Source organism: Lepus europaeus, chromosome 8 (assembly GCF_033115175.1).
Source record: "Lepus europaeus isolate LE1 chromosome 8, mLepTim1.pri, whole genome shotgun sequence".
NCBI lineage: Eukaryota > Metazoa > Chordata > Mammalia > Lagomorpha > Leporidae > Lepus > Lepus europaeus.
Window position 1 is genome coordinate 91,932,275 of NC_084834.1, and position 16,107 is coordinate 91,948,381.

The 16,107-nt window shown below is 38.6% G+C and overlaps 1 protein-coding gene across 7 annotated transcripts in view; it reads right to left on the reverse strand.

The window, feature by feature from the left end:
• WDFY3 (WD repeat and FYVE domain containing 3) overlaps nucleotides 1-16,107 on the reverse strand; it is a 309,773-nt gene that overhangs the window by 54,248 nt on the left and 239,418 nt on the right. For 6 of the 7 annotated variants that reach the window (XM_062198528.1, XM_062198527.1, XM_062198529.1 and 3 more), the window contains 8 exons: nucleotides 15,602-15,701; nucleotides 14,020-14,180; nucleotides 12,712-12,941; nucleotides 11,608-11,717; nucleotides 9,387-9,569; nucleotides 7,058-7,215; nucleotides 5,948-6,025; nucleotides 4,371-4,598 (listed from right to left, as the gene is read on the reverse strand). In XM_062198528.1, the coding sequence (XP_062054512.1) occupies nucleotides 4,371-4,598; nucleotides 5,948-6,025; nucleotides 7,058-7,215; nucleotides 9,387-9,569; nucleotides 11,608-11,717; nucleotides 12,712-12,941; nucleotides 14,020-14,180; nucleotides 15,602-15,701 (1,248 nt within the window). The remainder of the gene's footprint in view (nucleotides 1-4,370; nucleotides 4,599-5,947; nucleotides 6,026-7,057; nucleotides 7,216-9,386; nucleotides 9,570-11,607; nucleotides 11,718-12,711; nucleotides 12,942-14,019; nucleotides 14,181-15,601; nucleotides 15,702-16,107) is intronic. The other variant, XM_062198530.1, reaches the window with a different exon arrangement.

A 16,107-nucleotide genomic window follows, 5' to 3' on the forward strand; every position in this document is an offset into this window, starting at 1 on the left:
TTTTTGAAGTCAGAAGTTCTAGAAAATAATTTTAAAGTGCTTTCATTCACTTCAACTTTTTTAAAATGCTGGCAATAAAATTTCACAAATAAATTACTTAGTTTGAATGCTGTGAAGTCTCTATATTATATAAAAATACATGTGGAGGCAGCCACAAAAGATTCACTTGTTTAGAAAAGGAAGCTTAAAGGCTGTCAGTTAGCCTCCTGCCCCAGAGTAACCTCTTATTAAAAGATAGGAAGCAAGCTTTTACCTTAAAGATCTCTTGCAAAAAATAGCATTTTTTGATATTATTCTGTAACTATAAGAGGGACTATAGAAGTAAAACCTAGTTTAGTATTTAAGTATGATTTTTTAATGGCAAAATATGAGATCTTATTTTTCTTCCTTAGGATTCAGAGCAATGGGAGAATTGCTTTGAAACAACCAAATTTTGTGTTTTGATCATCTCCTAACACAACTTAATGCTTTAGAATGGTGTAATACAGAATAAAAAATTAATTAACACTACAATTCAATATAGCCATTTTAATTATGAAAATTACCTTCCAAGAAAAGTCACTACATATGGGAATAGAGAATTTCCCATATATAACTAAATTTTCTTGGGCTTTAATTATTATTATTAGTTTTCCTTTATTAAAATAATTTTAGCTAATAAGATTTCAAAACTTTCACATCTATAGCAAATGAAACATTAAAATACATTCTTTATTCTATAAACATTGAGTTTAAAATCAAGAAGTAGAGCTTAAAACTTAAAAAGAATGTATCACTAACAAGAGTTAAGAAATAAAACTAGTAGCTAGAAAAATAATCGCCTGATTCATTTCCAACACATGAAACATTTTAAAACAATAAGGTAACTGCAATCATCACTCTCCTTCAGCTTGAGTGACAGGAATAAAACATACAATGCTAGTTACAAAAAGAATATATTCTTAATAAATAGGGCAAAAGATAAATCATCCTGTTCCATGTAAAGTGTGTTTTACCTATCAGGAGTCTTCAAAAGCAATTTTTAGGTCAGTAAAAAATCCTTACACTGCAAGAAATCCTTATAATATTATATTTTATAAACATGCGTGCAAGGAGGGCAACCCATTTATGGGAGTTGAAAGGGAATAACTGATGAATCTTAACTCTGGGAGGCAACACTGCATACAGTTCAGGGCAGAAGTGGGTTTGCTATGGGTACAGAACTCGCTTCCCATGAGCTCCTTTTATAATCCCAGAAGCAGGGCCCCAATAATTTGTATTCATGACTTTGTACTCTGTTCCTTACAGAGCTCTCTCCCACAATGTATAAAATTCAGGGCCCATAAAGTTTTCCTTCAGCCCTTGTTAGGGGAAAAATTTCAGAATGAGGAAAATTCTACAGAATACTGAACAGGAAGCAATAGGATAATCTGCAACTTAAGGAAGACAGAGTGCTCGGGTCTTCCATTCACTCAATGTTCATTAAGTATGAGGGATGCGCTCTGTTAGCAATAGAGACAAAACTTAGGTGTGATTTCTCTTTGGAATACTCATTGTGCCTGGATGATGTCACAAAACAAGCAATCCCTGAATCATCTTCTTCAAACTACTGAGGGACTACTGCCTCCTACTCATACCTTTACTCTACCACTTAGTAGCTGTAATCCAGAAGGGGTTCCTTAACTTTGCTAGGTTTCAGTTCTTTATCCTAAAATTGCAATAACAGTATTGACTGTATTTCATAGGGCTGTTATAAGACTTAAAACTGCACGTAAGCTGGTCTGCAGAGTCTAGCTCATTGCACTAACTATAGTTGTGGGCTGCTTAATGATAAGATGATATCTGAGAAACATGTCTTCAGGCAACTTTGCCTTGGGTGAGCATCACAGAGTGTACTTACACAGACTATATTACCAGGTGTTATAACCTAACGGGATCATAGCCATTCCTGTGGCCTGTGGCTGACTGAAATGTCATTATGTGGTGCTTAACTGCACTAGCAGTTTCATTTCATGGTAGAAGCCAATGGGATACCAAATGCTTCTAGTTTTTGAAATTTTCTGCTTTCATCACTGCCAGATTGCATAGTCCTTAAGATAAAAGTGGATTATTTAACGGTGTTTCAAATTTACAGAAGGTTATGAGCTACTAACACCAAAATAAAAATTATTCATTTGGAAAATTTCATTATAGCAGATTAACCTTGACTCCTGCATGAACTATGCAGGATGAATTCTACATTCTGTAGGTGTTTCCCCTTCTAGCCCAGTTTTTCCCTTTATGTAAGCATATCTTCAGCATCTCTTAAAGGCCTTGTATATTCAAATATGTAACCCATCTGTGAAAAACAGGTTCCAGATGGCACAGCCTTATTTGTGAGGGTGTTAGATTTCATAGGCTGGTGAACTCCTTGGCTTAGGGAAAATGCTGTTGATACTAGGGTGGAGGGTGAGAACTCTCAATAGGCTACTTTGCTTTTATCTCATGAAGAAGTTTAAACACACTTTTGTAAACCAATAACATTTGTTACAATAAAAAGTACGATAAGGTAGAAAATGTTATGGTTATTAGAAGAATAAAAGTATATGCTTCAGTTAAATGAAAATGGTGAGTTGGTCACAGGTTTGAAAGAGCATGTTTATTTTATATTTTGGTACTCTTGAGTAGATTCAACGTAAATAAGTGTTGATTCCATGAGAAATATTCTAATATTTTTATAAATAATTCTAAAATATTCTAATATTTTTAAAAGTTTATTTATTTGAGAAAGAGAGAGAGAGAGAGAGAGGGCTCCCCATCCGTTGGTTCACTCTTCAAATGCCTACACTGGTTGGATGTGGGACAGGGCAGAGGCTGGGAGCCAATAATGAAATTGAGGTCTCCCATATGGGTGGCAGGAACCCAGTGACTTGAACCATCACTGTTGCCTCCCAGGGTCTGCATCAGCAGGAAGCCAGAGTCAGGACTGGATCCAGGAAACCAACTTAAGTACCCTGAAGTGTGATGCAAGCATCTTATCTGCTAGGCCACACATCTACCTGATGTTTAAATTCTTAATGGAGTATTGTCTGGGGAATAATTAAGAAAAGGAGGTTATACTGATGCTTTGGCTTCATAAGAGTAAGTACTAGTAAGAGGCTGCAAATTTACGAAACGTTTTGAACTACAAAAAAATTATTACAGTGCTCTAAGGTACAGGTATATCAAGTATGGCACTGTTGACAGAACTTAGTAACTTTGAGAAAAGAAGACTTTAGGAGAATTATCTTCAAAAATCTTACATATCTATTTTCAGGGTCCAAGGCCCATATTCTTCAAAAAATTTACTATAACTTGAAAAGTTATGATTATATACATTTTCGAGGTACAAAGTGATACTGTAATTTATGGACAGTACACCATCTGGGATAATTAGCTGAATAAACACAGCCATCACCTCAAACACTGATTTTCTGTGATGGTGACATCTGAAATTCTCTCCCTTGGTAATTCTGAAATATATATTACTAACATAATGGTATTCTGTACAAGATCTCAAAAAAATATCCTCCTGTTTAACTGAAACTACACTTTGACCAGCATCTCCCCGTTCTGCCCACCCTGGCCTCTGGAATTCACCAGTCTACTCTGCCTGTGAGCTTGTTTATTCTGATTCCACATTAAGGTCATGTGGTCATGGGGTAGGTGTCCTTCTGCACCTTATTTCACTTAGCATTATGTCTGCCAGTTCATTGTTGCAAATGACAGGACTTCCTTCTGTATTAAGCCTGAATAGCATTCCACTGTGTTATTATGTATACTTCATTTTCATTGTTCAATTATCCACTGATGGACATTTAGGCTGTTTCTGAGACCTACCTTCTAGCCTCAGGACAGAGGTTGAACCAATCAGGACAAGATACATGGAGTCAGAGACTTGGGAGAGGAAAACAAAGAGGCATTACAACAATTTGAGCTGCCTCATATTATATAACCCAAACTCCTTAGCGCTTATTCCATGCCAGATCCTAGTCTAGGTTCTTTACTATTTTTAATTCACTTAAAGCTCCTAACAGCCCTATAAGGTGGAAATACTATTTTAGCTATTGTAGGCATAAGGAAGTAGAAACCTAATGCAGCTCAATGACCTGTATCTAGCCAGGAAAGTGGCAGAACCAGGGCCAGGTTTCACACCCGCGCAGGCTTGCTGAGGAACCTGCGATCTAAGCCACTTACCACGCCGTCTCCCTATTACCTCGTCTCATTTTTCCTTTTATCACCACCACTGCCACCCAGACATTATCAGTGTAGCTGGTTTCTTGAACCTGACCTAATAAGGAAAAATGCTTACCAAGAAGTTAAAAAAAAAGGCTCAAAAAGGCTCACAGGGTCATTGAGTTTTGCATACTCACCGCCACGTTTGTCTCTTGTTCTGTTTCTGGCACGTAAGGGTAATGGTTATAAAACATATCATTTCGCACCATTTTTTTCCTCATCCTGCAGGGCCCTTCTGTCATCTCCAACATCCATTTGTCCAGATGGGAACCAATGGGGGGACCCCACAGGCCTCGCTCCCGCAGCAGCTCACACTCGATCTGGCACCACTCTTCTGTCACATACTTCAGGGCGTTCTGCTGACGCTGGTGGAGGAAAAAGAGTCCAAGTCGGTTTGCAAGCAAGAGCAGGGCTAACGATGAAAATCCTAAAAATAACTTAACGTTAGATCATTAGTTGGAAACAGACACATCATTTCAGTCAGTATTATAAAAGTTATGTTGACTTATAGTTGGAGTAAGCTAATGATTTTGTGAGAATGTGGGTTTTGTTGTGGTAACCTAACAAAGTGATGATTTTAGCACCAAGTAAACAGCAGCTTCATCCAGGATAGAGCATGGAATATGGCGGAACAGATAGCAGGAGGAAATCTGTTTCTCTGGCACAGTAAAGATGGCAATATTACAGATGAAAATATATTGCAATGGTTAGTCCTGTGAGTTAACAAATGAACATGGTATTTTGAAGATGAATTCCCTGCCCCAATAGGAAAGGAGCTACTCAAATATGGACAGGAGGAAATCAAACCAACAAACAATGTCAACAAGCTGGATTCCTGGTAAACTTCCTAAACATGTCCAAAGATTCTCCATGAAGAATATAAACACACAGCGCTGAAAGGGAACTTTCACATGAAAATCAAAGAAAAATCATGTTCTGCCAGCCACTGGGATGGACTCAAACCATTTACTTAAATGGAAATTATGATCTGATATTACCTTGTGCTATTTGTCAAATGATAAGATATACAATATTTCAATATTTAATGATAATAACTAACTTACCTGATGACTAATGGAATATAAGCATATAATTTAAAACTCAGGCAAAATAAAATTTTCTAAAGCTACCACCAACAGTAAAGATCACTGAGTGAATAATCATGAAATTACATATCATAGTAGCATTTATGTGCCTCTCAGAGGGAAAAACGCCGTAGTGTCTAAGGAGCTAGTGCCATGTCTATAAAATATCAGAAATCCCCAACAGAGCAGCTACGATGAAAATTGAATTTATTTTTCACTGACATAATCACGTAGCACTCACAGTGTACAATAATTTTATCTTACAAATTTTTACTGTTCTAAAAGGCTTTTCAGAGAATTTGATACATATTTTCACAATCTCTTGCTTAAAAATATGAAAGGATAATTCTTACATTTTATTTTTATTAGGAACAAAGATTTGCAGTATGTAGGTAGTACATGTCAGTTATGCTTATTTCTAGTTTGTTGCTTTTTAAAATGCAGTTTGCTTATAGGAAATACAATTTTAGCCATAAACTCAATGGTCAAAGTAGCTGATGGTCCCATCGACTGATGAAGGCAGTTTAGCAACATGCCCCTAGAATGAGCAGGAGGGTATCAGCAGAAACACAGTTCCTTCACATCCAAGGGATGTAAAACAAATCATCACTATGATTATGAATTCTTACCTCCTGGTATTCCTTATATTGAGTGTCTACTAAGTCACGAACAACAGCAATGTGTGTGAACATCCACTGAGAAATCTCCTAACAATGAATGGAAAAAGAGTTAACATTTCAAGGATTTCCTACAGAAAATGAGTTAATTGGTCTTGAAATTGATGATGAACAACTTGATCAGAATCTGTCAAAAGTACCCACTCTCAAAAGCACTACAGAAAGCAAAAGCAAAAAAACCCCTGATCTGCAGTCACCCACCCACCCACAAGTCCCTTCCAAGAAGGCCCTGCAGCCCCAGCTCCTGAGTGCCGTCAGCACCAGCAGGGACTGCTTCCGCTGCGGACAGCCGCAGGGGAGCCCCAGACCCAGTGGCTGGCTGGCTTGGGCAGGAGGCTCGGCCATCTGGGCTCAGTGCAGGTCAATTGCAGCAGGCCGTTTTGACCACAAAGGTCCACTGAAGTCGACCAAAGGTATCTCTGCACACACACTGTGCCCACTTTGGCTTCCTTCCTCTCCCTTCCTCAGGTATTGAGCCTGCTCGCTGCCCTCCCCAGTACGAAGACACATCCTGTACTCTGACTGCATCTCAGAGCTTGCTTCCTGGAAAACCCAACCTGACACCTGAGGTGACTGGTGCACACTGTTTCTCTTACGGACATTCTGGGAAGATAAGGGAAGTATGATAGGGAAGAAGTTAAAGTTGGAGGCAGATGAGTTTTAAAACATCAATCACATGAACATGCATCAAGATTTTAGGAACTACAAAAGCTTTGCAGTTCTGCTAGTCGATAAAATTTATATACTTAAATAATAACTTTCTTGCAAGTTGAAAAAACTGGAAAAAGTATTCATAGTCTGTTTATATATCAATAGCTGAAACTCATCGTATGTCCAGTTACAAAATGGATGTAAATACACAGCACTTACAAGACAATTTCATCTGAATAAAACGGGAGACATTCTCATAACCTAGGTTACTTCTCTATTCTAAAGCAAAAACACAGAAAGTCCCATGTTGAATCATCTGCTTGTACATATTAAGTATATTATATAAAATTCTACAACTAAACCATGACATACAAATTCTATGAACATCATCAGTGAAACTAAACAGTGTACCTGGGTGGAAAGACTGTGTTTATTAAGACCACTTTCCTTTCGGTTCCTTCTTGATCCTGTTAACTTGGAAAGACCAAACCCGCTGCTGACGCGGGACAGTTTGGACTGCGTGGTGGGCACTAAGGCTTCTCCTCGACTTATGCATTTCTTTTCATGGGCTATGAAATTAAAATTAGATTATTTCACAATTTGTTCACATACTTAGCAGTTTTAATTGTAATATTTTTGTATCATGCTTGCAAGCTCCATCCTTGTACAGTAGTTCCCCTTTATCTGTGGCACCACTTTCTGTGCTTTCAGTTACCTGTGGCCAACAGAGGTCCGAAAATGTTACTGTACTATGACAACGGAGTATGATATTTTGCGAGAGAGATGGAGAAATCGAAAGCAATCACAGTCATATAACTTCTATTATTGTGTATGACTATAAATCTTGTATTTTATTATCTGTTACTGTCGTTAATTTCTTTTTAAAAAGTATTTATTTTATTTGAGAGGCAGAGTTTCAGAGACAGGGGAAAAGAGAGAGAAAGAAGAGAGAAGAAAGAGAAGAGAGAAGAGAGAAGAGAGGAGAGGAGAGGAGAGGAGAAGGAGGGGAGGGCGGAGAGGAGAGGAGAAGAGAGGAGAAGAGAGGAGAAGGGAGGAGAAGAGAGGAGAAGGAGGGGAGGGGAGGGGAGGGGAGGGCGGAGAGGAGAGGAGAAGAGAGGAGAAAGAGGGGAGGGGAGGGGAGGGGAAGGCAGAGAGGAGAGGAGAGGAGAGGAGAGGAGAGACGACACAGAGAGATCTTTCATCCACTGGTTCATTCCCAAAATGGCCACAATAGCTGGGGCTGAGCCAGGCTGATGAGCCAGGAGCCTCATCTGGGTCTCCCATGTGGGAGGCAGGGGATCAAGTACGTGGGTCATCTTCCACTGCTTTCCCAGGAACATTAGCAGGAAGAAGGATCAGAAGTGGAGTGGCTCAGATTTGAACTGGCGCCCATATGGGATGCCAGCATCACAGGCAGTGGCTTAACATGTGGTGCCACAATGCTGGCTGGCCCTGTTGTTAATTTCTTACTTCACCTAATTTATAAATTAAACTTTATCATAGTTTTTTATGTAGGGAAAAACACAGAATATAGAGAGTTGTGCACTGTCCATCATTTCAGGCATGCACTGGGGGTCTTGGAATGCATCCCCTGTGGATAAAGGCAGCACATACTATAGATGTAGACATTTCTTTTAGATTTCACATATTATTTGCTAGTGATCATATTTAATGATTACTGCTTAATAACGATTGTCATAGTTGACACTTTACAGCTCTGAAGTCACATGCAAATTTATTTAACTGTAATAAGTTTCTCTAAAAATAATAATTCATAATCTTATATCTAAAACCTTTGCTATTGGGTATTCTTTGGAATTCAGAAAGTTTTGGATTTTTAAAAAGGCTGTCTGGCCGGCGCCGTGGCTCAACAGGCTAATCCTCCGCCTTGCGGCGCCGGCACGCCGGGTTCTAGTCCCGGTCGGGGCACCAATCCTGTCCCGGTTGCCCCTCATCCAGGCCAGCTCTCTGCTGTGGCCAGGGAGTGCAGTGGAGGATGGCCCAAGTCCTTGGGCCCTGCACCCTAAGGGAGACCAGGAGAAACACCTGGCTCCTGCCATCGGATCAGCGTGGTGCGCCGGCCGCAGTGTGCCAGCCGCGGCGGCCATTGGAGGGTGAACCAACGGCAAAGGAAGACCTTTCTCTCTGTCTCTCTCTCACTGTCCACTCTGCCTGTCAAAAATAAAAAATTTAAAAAAAAAAAAAGGCTGTCTGATACATATGATACATTATATAATGCCAACACAGAGTTTAGGGTAATAAGCCACAATTTAACGCATTAATATTACCACAATAAAATATATGAATATTCACACCAAAGAGGAGGAAAAAAGATTGGCTACGTTTTACTACTAAGTGAGTTTTGGCATCCAAATTAATGAAAAACTCTCAGGTTTTCAGGGCTTCTTGCAGTTGAGAATTATAGATAGGGGCTGTGGATTTGGAGCCAAGAGAGTGACCAATCTCAACCTGTGAGCAATGTATTATTTTTGCAACTTACAGCTGCCTGAGGTATAATTTATTTTAGAAGCTAAAAAAAAGAAGAAGAAGAAGAAGAAGAAGAAGAAAAGCTGAATCTCAGTTTAATCATTCTTGAATGGTTACGCTGTACGGATTTTCCTTTTCTACTGCCATCACTGTAGCCCTGTGGGAATGCTATAATTGCATATCTTAAGTGTACCCATGGTGAGACAGTCACCTGTAAGTTTCTAAGTCACATGATCTCTCTAGGTCTTCTTACCTAAATGATTCTGCCAGCACTTCAAACCAGCTTCTTCAATGAGCGGCCTTGCTATAGCTATGTCCACGTGGCCTCTTTCATTCACAGGCAGAGTTACTTTGAAAAGCTCCTCCAAGACTTGTTTCTTACTATGTATTAGTTCAGTCCAAACTCTGTTGACAGCTTTTATGAGAAGCTGACGACCTAGTAAATAAAAAAGAACAGGCAAGTGTTCAAAACAAAATGTAAAATTAGTTCTTTTTTTCCTATGCTTTACACCTAGGAATTTCAACTACAGTATCTAATTACAAAAAAAAAATGCTTATGACATATCCAGCCTATTGATTATCTAGTTAAGGGTTATCTAGTACTCGAAACTGTAGCAGGCTACTTAGAAAATATTTTTAAAATATTTACATTCACACAAAAAGACTACATTTTTATTCATAAAGTTAGAAATTCGGAGTGGATGTTTGGCCTTGTGGTTGGGATATCCACAATCCATACTGGAGTGCCTGGGTTTGAATTCTGGCTCCACTCTCAATCCAGCTTCCTGCTGAGGCACACTCTCAGAGGCAGCAGGTAATGGCTGAGGCAGTGGAGTCTCTGCCACACATATGGGAGACCTGGATTGAGTCCCCAACTCCTGACTTCAGCCTGGCTCATTCTCAGCTGCTGTGAGCATCTGAGTAGTGAACCAGTGGATGGCAGCACCCTCTCTGCCTTTCAAATACATATAAATATATAAATAAAATTAGACATTATATATATATATATTTAATTATCTAGTTTCTAGATAAGATTTTTTTAATTTTTAAAAGTTTTAAGGTAATTTTTAGAATTGAACATTTACAGTGAGTTTAAAACAAAGCTAGAGGTTATTTTGCAAAAAAGGATTGAAGTAATAGATATCTTAAAATTTTTACTATAAGAGTAGGACTTCCTTTGGATTCCTTGGTAATCTGCCTGAGTCTCCTCTAGGCCAATTTTTAGCAAGCATTAGAATCGCCAGGAGAGCTTACTATGAACTGCGGGGCACCCCCTCCCTGGAGTTTCTGATTTAGTACGTCTGTGCCAGGCCAGGGAATCAGCATTTCTAACAAGTTCCCACACGATGCTAACACTGCTATTCTGAGGACTTTGTTCTGAGAATCAATGTTTTAGACTGTCAGTGCTTCAGAAGGTGAAAATGAAAACAATCACTGTGTCTGCAGTGTCTGGGATGTAAGAAATTTTTATGAACAGAGAGCAAATTAATGCTGAAATGATTGAACAAAAGAAAGAACGAGTGCTAGATTTCCAAAATACAAAACCACAGGCAAAACCAACACATGGTATTACTGGGGAGACAAACCCTCACATAAAATCTTATCTTTACCACCAACCACATGGGAATCAGAAACCTGGAATCCAAGCTAAGACTTCAATATACAACAGTCCTATTAAGATCAGTAGGGAGACCTGGTTCTTAAAAAAAAAAAAAAAAAAAAACAGAATAAAAGTGACAACCTGCCTCTAGTAATATTTGCACCTGGTGTGGTATGCTCAATAGCACTGCCATGGTCTGGATACAGTCTGAGTGTGTTCCCCAAAGGTTCATGTGTTGGAAGCTTGGTCCTTAGTGTGCAAATGTTAGGAGGGGGTGGAACCCTGGTGGGAAGGAATTCTCACCAAGGTCATCACCATCAACAGGAACTGATATGGTTAGGTTAGCTCTTGCCAGAGGGTTGTTGGAAAAGACCACGTCCAAGTCCTGGATTGCTCTCTGGTTTCATGTCTCTCCCTCCCCTATGTGCTCCTGCCACGAGATGACATGGCCAGAGGAGCCTTCTCCAGAACTTGCACCACACTGTGTGGACGTTCAGTCTCCAGGACTGTGAGCTAAATAAACCTCTGTTCTTTATAAGTTATCCAGCCTTGGGTATTTTGCCACAATAATTGAAAATGGACCAATACAATATCACTGGGTAGCTGTAAATGCCAAGTTAGCACCTGCATTTCTACTGTTGCAAATGTAAATATCATCAATTCTGATCAAGAAATGTAGAGGGTGAGCAGCATCAGTGGTCAGTGCTTCACCTGTCCTAGCCTAAGGCTCCCTGAGCATGCTGGTGTACATATACACTGCCCTATGCGGAGAGTGGTTGTCAAGGCTGACAGTTTCTGAAGTCAATTTTTGGTTAAATTTTAAGAACTGGAAATGAAATAACAACAAGAAAATGCCATGAATCAAGGTAGTTACCTTCACTAATATCTTGGCTGTAGCCACCATCTGGTTCAATGTCAGAGGGGATCATAATGTGCCATGTAGTCATGCGAGCTTCTGCTTCCAGTCCAAATCCATCCACGTTGCTGAAAAATTCCAGTTTAAACTGTATGTAGCTGAAAACTGTAATGACTAAGACATTCTGCAGAAATAAGTAAATGCTGGCTCCATCACAAAGTACCATTACTGGCAGAGAAACATTTGGTAGATGCACGTAAAAGGACTTCTGGTTTACCATGAAGATGCCATTTCTAAGGGGGTGATTTCTTAATATTTTAGATATTTTTTGATTATTGTTAACGTTGTTGCCAAAAATTACTAAAAAAGTTCATTTAACGAAGGACATGGTTCTGGAATGCATGCGTCCTCTCCCCAGCCCCTTCTCTCAGCTCTCCATTCCAGCAGTGGTGGAATACTCGCAGTTCCCCGATGAGCTCTCTCTCTCTTCTCTCTGGGCAACCACATGGACTGTTCTTTCTTCCTAGGCACTCATCCCTATTCTCTTGTCCATCTCTAGCAGCTCAGCAGGTCTTTCTTTGAGTTTAGGGGCCTCTGTTATGCGCCCCCAAAGCAATGTGCTGCTTCTGGCAGACACTTAGTGCACTTGTGTTCTCCTTTCAAGAGGGTAGTCCCTTGGTCAATCTTACTCATGTGTTATCCCAGTTCCTAACTCAATGCCCAGTCCCAGAAAACACTAAAGACATATCTGTCAAAGTAATTAACAGAAAAATACTAATTTTACCTATTTAACACATAACAATGAATTGAACTTTTCTTTTTTTGCTTTTCAGCTTCCAAAAACATGTATTTTATTTCTTTAAAAACAAATTTCCCTTTTTAAAATGATATAAATGATAAATGGTGATTATGGAAAATTTTAGAGATGCAGAGAAGGGGGAAAAATCCTATTATTTTATAGCAGAGATGCAACAAACATCCTTCCTCTTTTGCCTAAAGTTTTAAATAAAACAGATTAAAGGAAAAAAGAAATGCTACTATCAAAAAGGTGAAACAAAGAATTCTAGTAAAATGATAACAAAGATAAATTCAAAAAGACAAATCGAACCTAAAGAATCTTACCTGCCGACATGCAGATTAATCAGGCAATGAGCCAGACAGCTAATGAATTCTTGATCATGGTTCCCAGGTCCCAGGATCAAGTTCCTGTTTACAGTAAGGACCCTGAGAGAATCAAGGAGAGCTACTTGCTGAGGAACGGTTTTGTGTGCCCGTGAGAACTGGTACAAGATGGTTCTATTGAGGCAGTGATAAACTGAATCCAGTGACAACCCCTGTGATCTTCTCTTTGACTAAAGATATGAAAGATACGTTTTTAGTACAATGGACACAAATACAAAGATTATCATTCACACATGAATGCTTATTCTATGCACCAGATGCCATGCTAAGTACTGGGGGTACTAAGTTAAAAAGGACAAAGCTCTTGCTACCTCATGGAGTTCAGAACCCACAAGACACAAAAGCACGAGGTAAGGAACAAGATGAGCGTTTCATAAAGATAAAGGTCCCAGTGGCGAGAGCCGTGGAGGCTCCAGGGGCAGAGCAGCTGCCGCAGGACAGATTGCCAGCCGGCAGGTGCCTCCTACCAGACATACTTCAGGAGGGTAAATGATTTCCACTCTAAAGTACTGAAAATAACGAAGTAGATGTTAGGGAAACATTAGGAAAATAACTTTTTTTTTTTTTTAACATTCTGGTTTCTTGTTTCATTTCTTTACTTGAGAATTGTCCTCTTGGTCTTAAATACACATTATCTTAAAAAAAATCTGAGGTGACAGGAGAGAACTTAAGCACCTGTACCAGATGCTGATAGACACCGTGACAGCGTTTCCCATTGTCTACACTGCATGTTGAGTAAGAGTAAGCACTTGTGCCAAACTAGGCCAATATTCCTTAGATAGAGGGACCGTGAATATGCATGAAAACTGACATCTTCAAAGGAGCATGGACTACAATGGACTTTGTACGATTCAACTGACAAGAATACTTATGCCCAACTTTTTATTTTCTTTAAGCCTTTACAAATTGATGTGTTATACTGTAAACACCTATCCAATTAGATTAAGATATGCAGACCTATCTGAATATCAAAGTACAGTATCAGTGGGGAGCTCAGGGAGGGTGCCATCACAGCTTAAGAGAAGCAGGCAACCTTAAAAGAGACACACTGGCACCAAGCTACTGATAAGGGAGAAGGGGAAGGTTAAAAGTTTATTTTTAATTCACTTTTAATAGGTTTAGCTTTCCAGGAGCTGTTAATATTCATTTTCTTATTAGTTACACTTATTTCCAACAATTTTGACGTCATAGGCAAAATTTTTCAATAGGAAAACATGTACTCTACAACTAATAGTGACAATGGATTACCTGTGCAATTAGTTGAATTATAAAATCTATAAGAAGTTTAGATTCTTTGTTGAACATGCCTTGCCAAAGCTTGTCCACCACACGTTGTGTGAAATAAAACACATTATTCACCAATACCTGGTAGCTTCCTCCACTGGTAATAGGCAGAGATGCATCTTCCCCTAAATTCCAGTAGGAAAAAAAGGTCTAAGAAAATTGGTTATCTACCAGCACAAGACCATATCCTCAAGGAAATGAGGCTAGGGAAAATTGAGTATATCTATAACATTCAGAAATATAACCACTAGCTCTTAGAAACTATTTTAAGAAAATGATACTATGGAGAGAAATCAGGATAAATATTAGAAGAAATAATTTCAGCAAGGTTAAGTGATATGGATTGAGGCTATGGGCTGTGAAGTCTCTTACTGCCTAAAGACAGACTGTGATAAGCAAACAGTTCTTCAACTAAAATGGTCAGTGACAGGTGATTGTCACTGGAGTGAAAAATTAAGTCAGCTCGTTAACTGTAAATTGACTCTGCTGAAGCAATAAAGGGCAACAAAGCTTTTCTATTTTTTATGATACCTTTAACAGGAGTAATGGGCAGAAGACAGCCTCAGAAAATCTGTGGGAAATCAGATATAGTCAGAGGTGGTGTCTTTAGCTCCCTGCATACTTGCTGCCAGCATTCTCTTTGTATAGCTATCCAGTGTCTTCAGTGTGTTGATTACACCCACATGGCTTCAAGACTAACCCTCCTGGCTCTGCCTCTAGAAATTCTGTAAGCTCTACTGAATGTGATGATTATTTGCACCTATTCTAAGTTGCCCCATTAAGCAAAACTCTTCACTTTGTGTTGTTATATAGGATGATTGATTTCAACTGATAACAAGTACAGAGTGTGGCTTGACACCCAGCTTTGAGAGTGTTAAGATGCATGTTAAAATTTCCTAATCTTCAAAGATTTCCTGGCAAATTTACTTTGGAAAAAAATGTTAACTGAATAGCACAGAAGTCCTACAATTATATTATCACCAGGAATTCAAAGGAGCATATATACTAAAGTATTACATTTTCTTCTATAAATTTTATCTTTTTCATATATAAATGTTGGCTCCATGGTAAATGTATTGTTTTGTGTTTTTATTGTAATTAGATACAGACACATAGAAATTTCAAAGTGTTTTTCCTTTCCTAATAGAGATACTAAAGAATAATATATATATTGCTACAACCCAGCAAATCCACTCTAGGTATATACCCAAAATATGTGCATAAAATTGCCTACAAATATGGTCCTATGAACCAGAGAGCAGTTTTGTTTACACTATCTCATACTGGAAACTTTCTTGTCTGTCAACACTTAAAACAGGTAAATTTATGTGTTCACATGATAAAATTCTATATGATAATAAAAAATGGCTCCTGCTACATGCACAAACATGGATAAATATCACAAATATAATGTTGAATAGAGGAGACTTTACTAAAAAGGAAGGAGGAAAGAGATGAAGTTAAAAGGAGATATACTCAGTGTTTAGACAGAGAAGGGGAATGATCATAGGCACTTTCATAAAGTAAAAATAAAACATAGAATTACCCAGTAACACATCAGCTGCAAGCAAATGGTCCATCACACTATCCAAAATATATGTCTGAAATTCTTTCTGCTGAGTTCTTGTAGATCTTTCAGGGGAAGCCTGAGAAATAAAATTAAGAAATAGAAATAGAATCAACCAAACAAAAGTAGGGGTTCAGCCCTATTTACATTTCTAAATATTTTTTTAAAATTATAGGAGATGCTATATACACTTATATAATCTTTCTCTTATTTTTCTGACCATAGAGTTTTTAAAATAAGGCAAAGGCAGAACACCATCATATGAATTCATTTCCTCAAAACAGTATTCTAAACATTAGAAACATTTAATATATACTTGACAATTATCTATCTATCTATCTATCCATCTATCTATATTTATTTGAAAGGCAGAGCTTACAGATAGAGAGGGAGAGACAGAGAGAGAGCTTCTATGTGCTGCTTCACTACTCAAAAGGCTACAATGGCTGAAGCCGGGCAGGTTTGAAGCTAGGAGCCAGGAGCTT